The sequence below is a fragment of the Heterodontus francisci genome, unplaced genomic scaffold (genome assembly GCF_036365525.1).
Source record: "Heterodontus francisci isolate sHetFra1 unplaced genomic scaffold, sHetFra1.hap1 HAP1_SCAFFOLD_43, whole genome shotgun sequence".
NCBI lineage: Eukaryota > Metazoa > Chordata > Chondrichthyes > Heterodontiformes > Heterodontidae > Heterodontus > Heterodontus francisci.
Genome location: NW_027141852.1, coordinates 20882626 through 20892289, shown reverse-complemented (window position 1 = coordinate 20892289; position 9664 = coordinate 20882626). Strand labels below are relative to the sequence as shown.

The 9664-nt window shown below is 47.5% G+C and overlaps 1 protein-coding gene across 1 annotated transcript; it reads right to left on the bottom strand.

The window, feature by feature from the left end:
- Positions 1-4390: 4390 nt before the first annotated feature.
- On the bottom strand, positions 4391-8837 carry LOC137364955 (histone H2B type 1-M-like; the record flags this gene model as incomplete). Its single annotated transcript, XM_068027824.1, has 2 exons — positions 4391-4421; positions 8512-8837. Coding segments are annotated over 2 exons (357 nt in total), but the record flags the coding sequence as incomplete, so codon positions are not given.
- Positions 8838-9664: the final 827 nt, after the last annotated feature.

Here is a 9664-nt window from a genome sequence, read left to right as displayed (position 1 = left end):
TTCCACAATCTCACAAATACTTTCACAAAGAATGAATAATTTCCTTTGCATTAATGCTAACCAGTAGGCGGTCAGGAATTCCGAGCGGTCTAAGGCGCTGCGTTTAGATCGCAGTCTCCATTGGAGGCGTGGGTTCAAATCCCACTTCTGACACCTTGTGTTTTGACTGCTCTGGAGGCGTTTGGGAGCAGAGGTGAAGAGCAAAGAGAGAACAGGAAAGAACATGGACAAGCAAAATAACAATGGACCCAAAGATGTTGCATCAAAACATTAGAGCAAGAGGCAACTGAGCAAACAGCAGGGCACAGAAAACATCAAAAATGTAACCTTTGTCTCGGGGTGGAAGATGTTGCCAATATCCTTAATGAATACATTACTGTCTTCTCAAATGAGGGGGTGATGCAGATATTGTTATGAAGGAGGAGGAGTGTGAAGTATTGGACGTGATAAGTTAAGGAGAGAGGAAGTCTTCATGGGATGAGCATCCTTGAATGTGGATATATCACCAGGACCAGATGAAATGTACCCCAGGCTGTTGAATGAAGCCAGGGAAGAAATAGTGGAAGGTCTGACCATCGTTTTCCAGAGGATTGGAGGTCTTGTAACGTTGCAATAAAAGCAAAATACCACGCAGATCAAGCATGGCTGAGCCTTTAGAGTAGAGAAACAGGGCTGAATTCCCTGAACCAGTTCTACAGCTTTCAGAACAGAAGGAGCCTATACAAACCTGATGGGTTCCACTTAAACCAAAGAGCTGGAGGTGTTGACAGTCAGAACAGATAAAATGTGGAGGAGTGTTTGAAGCAGATTCTGTGTGGTTACTGTAGTTGCACTATCGAGTTATTTCAAGGAGGTGATTCTGAATGTAATGGATCAACGTGGACCCACCCAAGGCAAAGGTCACTGAAAGTGGCAACGCAGGTGGATAAGGTAGTCAAGAAGGCATACGGCATGCTTGCCTTCATCAGTCGGGGTATAGAGTATAAAAATTGGCAAGTCATGTTGCAGCTGTACAGAACCTTAGTTAGGCCACACTTCGAATATTGCGTGCAATTCTGGTCGCAACAGTACCAGAAGGACGTGGAGGCTTTGGAGAGGGTACAGAGGAGGTTTACCAGGATGTTGCCTGGTCTGGAGGGCATTAGCTATGAGGAGAGGTTGGAAAAACTCAGATTGTTTTCACTGGAACGACGGAGGTGGAGGGGCGACATGATAGAGGTTTACAAAGTTATGAGCGGCATGGACAGAGTGGATAGTCAGAAGCTTTTTCCCAGGGTGGAAGAGTCAGTTACAAGGGGACATGGGTTTAAGGTGCGAGGGGCAAAGTTTAGAGGGGATGTGCGAGGCAAGTTTTTTACACAGAGGGTGGTGAGTGCCTGGAACTTGCTGCCAGGGGAGGTGGTGGAAGCAGATACGATAGCGACGTTTAAGAGACATCTTGACAAATACATGAATAGGAAGGGAATAGAGGGATATAGGCCACGGAAGTGCAGAAGGTGTTAGTTTAGGCAGGCATCAAGATCGGCGCAGGCTTGGAGGGCCGAATGGCCTGTTCCTGTGCTGGACTGTTCTTTGTTCTTTGTTCTAAGCTTCCCTGTGGTCCAGCCTGGTTGAATGGAACTGAAGCAAACAAATCATCCAGAAGTGGAAAAGAAATATAATGCCATGAAAGCACAGAATTCAGATGGATGCAATACCAGATGGTATGGCAAGAGTGTAAAACAGCAACAGACTGGTGAATAAAACTTTCCCATTGAATAAGACAAGAGAAGAGAAGGGTAATAATAGTGTCAGAGGTGAGTTGTGACACTATTCACATTCTACCTTGATCTGAATAGGACTGTTGAAGGGAGTGATTGAGAAGAATAGAGGAGAAATGAAAAGAAAGGAGAAATAAACAAAAGGTCTTTTGATTTTAGAATGCTTGTTTTTGGAAATGACAGACTGTAAAGTGTGTGTGTCAGAAGATATAGAGCGAAGTTGGGTGTGACAAGATCACAGGAAAGTTGTGCCCTGAGACAAGGTGTGTGTTGACAGGAAAGCTGCTTTCTTTTGCACAATATGTATTTTATTCATATAATTTGTGCAATTACATTGCAAAGCAGTTCAAATTTAATATTACATAAGGTACAATACAGATCAGTTTCCTTCAATAATGTACATGAGGTATCTCACTATCCCTGCCTGCACAGGTTATATTTACAGTATTTACATTACACATCAAACATTCTCTGGTGCAAACAGCCCGAGCGGTTTTACACAGGTTCCAGCCTCTCGCTGCACGAGGGCCTTAGTCTGTCGCCTTTCTATTGAGACTCCATGGTGGCTTCCCCAAGCTTTAATGCCGTCCCACAGCACATAGTCTTGAATGTTGGAATGTGCCAGTCTGCAACACTCGGTCATAGACAGCTCTTTGCACTGGAATACCTGTCCCACGGCCGGGCTCGTTCTCAATAGAGATCATTTCAAATGAACATTTCCTAAATCCGTGCTTTCTCTCTCGCAATAAAGAGAACAGGATGTCTGGCAGATTCAGTGTGAGACGATAACACTGCCGGGTAAAGGCCGCTTTCCAACTCCAATCTTAACACAGGGGATTCCCCAAACAGCTGCAATAGGGTGTTTGTAAACTGTTGGAAGCGGATGTGTGTGGAAATGGTGATGTTACTGAGGAGGTTCCTTGTTATAGAATGGATTGTGTTTTGGTGGGAATATTACTGAGTGTTAATTGTAGCAGGATCATATTTAAAAGCTCCGGCTTTCTGGAAAGCCTTGACTGTGAAGGTCGAGTCTGGAAGGGTCTGCGTGGAGAGCTGGGTTTCGGTTCTACTGTTAATAAAGGGTTTGAAATTGGCAGCCCGGAGGAAACTGGAGGTGGAGATGAAAGATAAGGTGCCGTTCTCTCTCTGTCTGTCACTCTGGGTGTCTCCTTCATTCTCGCTCTCTGTTTAATCTTCACTCTTGTCTCCTCCCCTCCCTGCTCTCACTCTGCCTTTCTCAGCCAGGTCCGGGCGGCCTGTAAAAAAAAGGAAGCTGACGGAATCAGTCTCTTTTATTGTGCACTGATTTGAGGCAAGAATTATCATGGTGGCTGTGGTGGGGAAGAGACGGTCGCCCACCTCCTCCTGGAATGTGTCTTTGCAAAGCAGATGTGGAAAGGGATGCAGTGGTTTTTGTCGAGGTTCATCCCAAGCAGCTCGATAACACAGGAGTCTGTGCTCTACGGGCTGTTCCCAGGGACGCACACCGAGACAAACATCAACTGCTGCTGGAGGACTATCAATTCGGTGAAAGACGCCCTTTAGTCTGCCCGAAACTTGCTGGTCTTCCAGCGCAAAGAGTTGTCCACCACCGAATGTCGCAGACTGGCACATTCCAAGGACCAGGACAACGTGGGCAGGGACGCACTAAAGCTTGGGGCAGCCGCAGCAAAGGCTCAATGGGGAAAGACCATTATGTAAGGTCCCCCCACCAAGCGGAGCGGAGGGGCTGGATCCATGGGAAACCCTTCGAACCGTCTCGGGAAAATTTTGTGTGCTGTAAATGTAGAAATGTATATGGCATGACAATGAAATGGAAGAGTTGTGAGGCAACTCGTGATTGTATAGAAGGAAACTGATCACCTTTGCACTGTTTGTATTTTTTGACTTGATGCTGTTTTAAACTGTTTGGGAATGTAATTTTTACAGATTTTTATGAATAAAGTATATTTTGGAAATTTTAAAAAAAAGTCTGGCAGTATACCAGAGTATGGTCCTGGCCGGCAGCATATTAGAATCCATGAGGAAAGGCATCATCACCCTCATCTACAAGCGGAAGGGGGAGGGGGCAGAAATCAGAAATTGGCGGCTCATCTCACTGCTTAACATCGACTCCAAGATTCTGTCAAAAGTCATCGCCAGTCGAGTCAAGTCTGCTCTGGAGTTGGTGATTGACCCTGATCAGACCTGTACTATACCAGGCAGGAAGATCTCTGATAGCCTCGCGCAACTCAGGGATACGATCACCTATTTATGGGACAGGAGGGTGGACACCTGCCTCATCAGCCTGGACCAGGAGAAGGCTTTTGACAGGATATCGCACACCGACATGATGGACGTACTTTCCAAAATGGGGTTTGGGGAGGGAATCTGCAATTGGATTAAACTGGTCTACACAAACATCAGTAGCGCAGTCTCAATCAATGGGTGGGAATCAGAAAGTTTCTCAATCCAATCTGGAGTCAGGCAGGGCTGTCCTTTCTCCCCTGTCTTGTTTGTTTGCTGTATTGGACCCTTTTCTGAGTCTATTAGGAAGAATGCGATAATCAGAAGGGTAACAATCCCAGGCAGTGGAGGCACTCAGGTTAAAACTTCCCTGTACATGGATGACATCGCCGTTTTCTGCTTGAACCCGCTGCCTGTGCGCAGACTGATGAGCATCTGTGACCAGCTCGAACTGGCATCGGGAGCCAATGTTAAACACGGCAATAGCGAGGCCATGTTCTGTGGGAACTCAGCTGACCGATCCTTTGTCCCCTTCACCATTAGGTCAGCCGACCTGAAGGTGCTGGGGTATGGTTCGGAAGGGCCGGGGCGTGCACCAAAACCTGGGAGGAACGAGTAGCCAGGGTACAACATAAGCTGAACATGTGGGAGCAGCGATCTCTCTCCATTGTTTCAGGTTACTGTACGTGGTGCAGGTCTGGCCCATACTGCACTCCTGCACTGTGGTGATCACCTGAGCCATTTTCCGCTTCATCTGGGGATCCAAAATGGACCAGGTCCCGAGGGACACGATGTTCAAACCTCTGGAGAAAGGCGGGAAAAATGTACCCAACATCGCCCTCATCCTGATGGCTACCTTTGTGTGTGGCTGTATCAAGCTGTGTGTAGACCTCCAGTACGCAAACTCCAAGTGTCACTCCATGCTGAGGTTCTATCTGTCCCCGGTGTTGCGAAGGATGGGCCTGGTCATATTGCCGTGGAACGCTCCATCCAGTTGGACTGTGCTGCAACACCTATCCTTCATGGAAAAGTTTCTGTGGAAAAACACCTTTGACCACCAATCCATCAGGCACTGGTCTGCACGGAATGTTCTCAAAGCCCTACGGGAAAAGAAGATGGTGGATCCTGTCGGATGGTTCCCCGAGCAGACTTCCAAAGTAATTTGGCGGAATGCCCCATCACCAGAACTTTCAAACAAGCACCAAGATGTAGCTTGGCTGATGGTGAGAAGAGTCCTCCTCGTCAGATCCTTCCTGCATGCCCGAAGTCTCACCCCCTCTGCACAATGCCCTCGAGGTGGCTGTGGTGGGGAAGAGACGGTTGCCCACCTCTTTCTGGAATATGTCTTTGCAAAGCAGGTGTGGAAAGAGATGCAATGGTTTTTGTCGAGGTTCATCCCAAGCAGCTCTGTAGCACAGGAGTCTGTGCTCTACGGGCTGTTCCCAGGGACGCACACCGAGATAAACATCAACTGCTGCTGGAAGACTATCAATTCGTTGAAAGATGCTCTTTGCTCTGCCCGAAACTTGCTGGTCTTCCAGCGCAAAGAGTTGTCCACCACCGAATGTTGCAGACTGGCACATTCCAAGGTCCAGGACTACGTGCTGAGGGACGCAATAAAGCTTGGGGCAGCTGCAGCAAAGGCTCAATGGGGAAAGACCACAGTGTAAGGTCCCCCCACCATCGTGAACTGAGGGGCTGGATCCATGGGAAACCCCTCGAACTGTAGCCAGAAATTATTTGTTTGCTGTCAAATGTACATGGCATGAGAAATGAAATGGAAGGGTTGTGAGGCAACTCACTCCTGTATTGAAGGAAACTGATCTCCATTCCACTCTTTGTATTGTTTGACTTGGTGCTTTTTGGAACTGTTTTGTAATGTATTTTTTTTACAGATTTTTATGAATAAAGTATATTTTGGAAGTTAATAGAAGAAAGTCTGGCAGAGGTAAAGGAGGGAAAGGACTAGGCAAAGGCGGAGCAAAGCGGCACCGCAAACTGCTTCCTGACAATATCCAGAGCATCAGCAAACCAGCAATCCGCCGCCTGGCTCGCCGTGGCGGGGTCAAGCGGATCTCGGGTTTGATCTATGAGGAGACTCGCGGGGTGTTGAAAGGTTTCCTGGAGAAGGTGATCAGGGATGCGGTCACCTACACTGAGCACGCCAAGCGCAAGACGGTCACTGCCATGGATGTGGTGTACGCTCTGAAACGGCAGGGCCGCACAACTCGACCCTTTCCAGCAAACACACACTCTTCGAAGAGCCACCCACCGTCTCACAGAGAGAGCAATGAGCTGGAAACGGGAGCTGGGATAGGCTGTTCAGAACTGTCTGGAATAAATCTGTGCTGTATTCGGGTAGAAAACTGGAATCCCCGAAATTGACATTTCAGTTGCAGCAAGGATGTGCAATGGATTTGATTTTCTAAACGGGCTGTGTAAACAGTGCCCGAGGCTCTACACTTAGTTATTTCCCCATTCGACACATACCCTCAGTGAAAAGCCACATCACTCCTCCAGAATCACTCATTGTTTTCATAGAATTTCAAAATGATTTCGCTGCAATGAGGGAATCCGGGAATTTTGCAGCAGCCGTTGAATCGGTCACTGGAACCAGACCCAATTGTGATGTTATTTCTTCCGAGACGGTGTTTCCTGCACTGAAACTGACAGGGTTTGTGAAACTGATCAGTTTCAGCTCAATCATTCAGGGACCTGGAATTCCCACAGCTTGAGCCCGCGCTCACTTCTGATTGGTCACCCTCTTCCCATTCGCATTTCTTAACCAATCGCAGAGCCTCGAATTGGGGAAAATGCAGCAAATCATTGGCTTAAATTGTCGAAATTGGCAGAACGTTTGAATTCGAAAAAGGCGCCAATTTCAGTGTCGGCAAAAAGCGAATTACTGGAAAATCTATATAAAGTTGTTCGTAAAATATTTTCCACCAACCTTTAAAAACCTTTCTTTATTCCGCTATTATCGCCACAAATTCCCGGCGCTATTTTACGCACAGCTTTAACCTGTCATTTTCCCCCCCACTTCTTATCTGTAACCGGCGGTGGAAGACTCCATTCAGCAATCCTTAAGGGACCAATAACTCAAACTCGGTGTGGAAAGGAATAAATTAGACTATTGGTAATTCCCCTTCACACAGGGATCAGGGGGACAGTGAGAAGCCACTGAAATAGTTCCTCATAAACATTTTAAATAGTTCCTATTCTGTTCTGTTACTGACATGCTTGAATCAGACAGTAATCAGCCCTTTCAGAGACTGTGGGTGGCTCTGAAAAGAGTCTTTGGTTTATTAGATGACATTTTGTCTGCTTTACATTTTCTGGGAGCTTTGAGCGCTGGTTTTCTTGGGTAGCACCCCGCCCTGAGCGATGGTCACCCCTCCCAGCAGCTTGTTGAGCTCCTCCTCGTTGCGGACGGCCAGCTGCAGGTGTCTGGGGATGATGCGGGTCTTCTTGTTGTCCCGGGCCGCGTTACCGGCCAGCTCGAGGATTTCAGCGGTCAGATACTCGAGCACAGCAGCCAGATCGACCGGGGCTCCAGCACCCACACGCTCAGCATAGTTGCCCTTTCTCAGGAGCCTGTGAACACGGCCCACCGGCAACTGCAGTCCAGCCCGGGAGGAGCGAGACTTGGCTTTGGCCCGAGCTTTCCCGCCGGTCTTTCCTCCAGACATTTCCACAATCTCACAAATACTTTCACAAATGGATAATTTCCGCAGCATTTACTTTACTTTAAGACTGAGAACTCTCCTCAATGGTCGGTACTTAATTCTATTTGCCTATATTCTTCACCAATCAGGTCACTGACCAACACAAGAGGGCGGGATTTACCCGCCACGACATCAGAAGAACAGAATTTGTCAATTTCAAAAAGCCCGCCAATTTCATTGTCGGAAAGGAGCGGATTGAAATAAATGTCATCCTTAGTCAAAGATTTAAAGTCCCTTCTCTTGATTTTGTTTTATTCAACTTGTAAAATGTTATTTAAATTGTGACTCATTCGACAATCGCTTTCAAACTGTCCCGGGTGAGGCCTGCATTGGCCTGAAGTGAAATACTCAGTTTAGTTTTCAATCAGAGCCCAGTGTCCTTCTCTGAAAAGAGGGAGCCGGATCAAGTCCTCAAACGGCCCTTAACTTGCTCTGTAATAATCCCATCCCAGGCTGTTACACTGCGGAGAGTTGCTGTTAATAAAATTATTAATCAGTGAAGGGATTAAGGTCTAATCCTTACCGCTGAAATCAGCTGTTAATGCGGTCATACAGGGGCTGTGAAAAACCAGAATAAGAGCAGCTTTAAGCAAAAAAAGTGAAGGCGGGTGATCAGATTATGGGTTCGTGTTCGGTTAATAACAGGAGATACAAACACAGCAGTGGGATCGTTATTATATTATACATCGTCTTAAAGTGATTTCATAAAGATGTCGGATGCAGCTTTTTCAGAGATTGTTGGTGGCTCTTAAAAGAGCCGTTGTGTTTGGGATGTTTTTCAGTCCATTGTGCAGTTTTACTTGGAGCTGGTGTACTTGGTCACCGCCTTTGTCCCTTCCGACACGGCGTGCTTAGCCAGCTCCCCGGGCAGCAGCAGGCGCACGGCGGTCTGGATCACCCAGAGCTGATGGTTGTTGTAATGGGCCAGGCGGGAAGCCTCACCCGCGATGCGCTCGAAAACATCGTTCACAAACGAGTTCATAATGCTCATGGCCTTGGAGGAGATGCCGGTGTCGGGATGAACCTGCTTCGTCACTTTGTAGATGTAGATGGAGTAACTCTCCTTCCTCCGCTTCTTGCCGCCCTTTGTTGACTGTTTATTTAAGGTTTTCTTGGCGCCTTTCTTAGGAGCTGCTTTCTTCTCTTTTTTATTTCCAAAATATACTTTATTCATAAAAATCTGTTAAAAATACATTGCCAAACAGTTTCAAACAGCACCAAAAAATACAAACATTGCAAGGGAGATCAGTTTCCTTCAATACAATCATGAGTTGCTTCACAACCCTTCCATTTCACATTTGTCATGCCAATTACATTTTTACATTTACAGCAAATGAAAATTTTCCCGATACAGTTCGAGGGGTTTCCCATCGTTCCAGCCCCTCAGTCCAGCTTGGTGGGGGAACCTTACACTGTGGTCTTTCCCCATTGAGCCTTTGCTGCGGCTGCCCCAAGCTTTAGTGCGTCCCTCAGCACGTAGTCCTGGACCTTGGAATGTGCCAGTCTGCAACATTCGGTGGTGGACAACTCTTTGCGCTGGAAGACCAGCAAGTTTCGGGCAGACCAAAGGGCGTCTTTCACCGAATTGATAGTCCTCCAGCAGCAGTTGATGTTTGGCTCGGTGTGCGTCCCTGGGAACAGCCCGTAGAGCACAGACTCCTGTGTTACAGAGCTGCTTGGGATGAACCTTGACAAAAACCACTGCATCTCTTTCCACACCTGCTTTGCAAAGGCACATTCCAGGAGGAGGTGGGCGACCGTCTCTTCCCCACCACAGCCAACGCGGGGGCACTGTGCGGAGGGGGCGAGACTTCGGGTGTGCATGAAGGATCTGACGGGGAGGGCCCTTCTCACCACCAGCCAAGCTACGTCTTGGTGCTTGTTTGAAAGTTCTGGTGATGAGGCATTCCGCCAAATGACTTTGACGGTCTGCTCGGGGAACCATCCGACAGG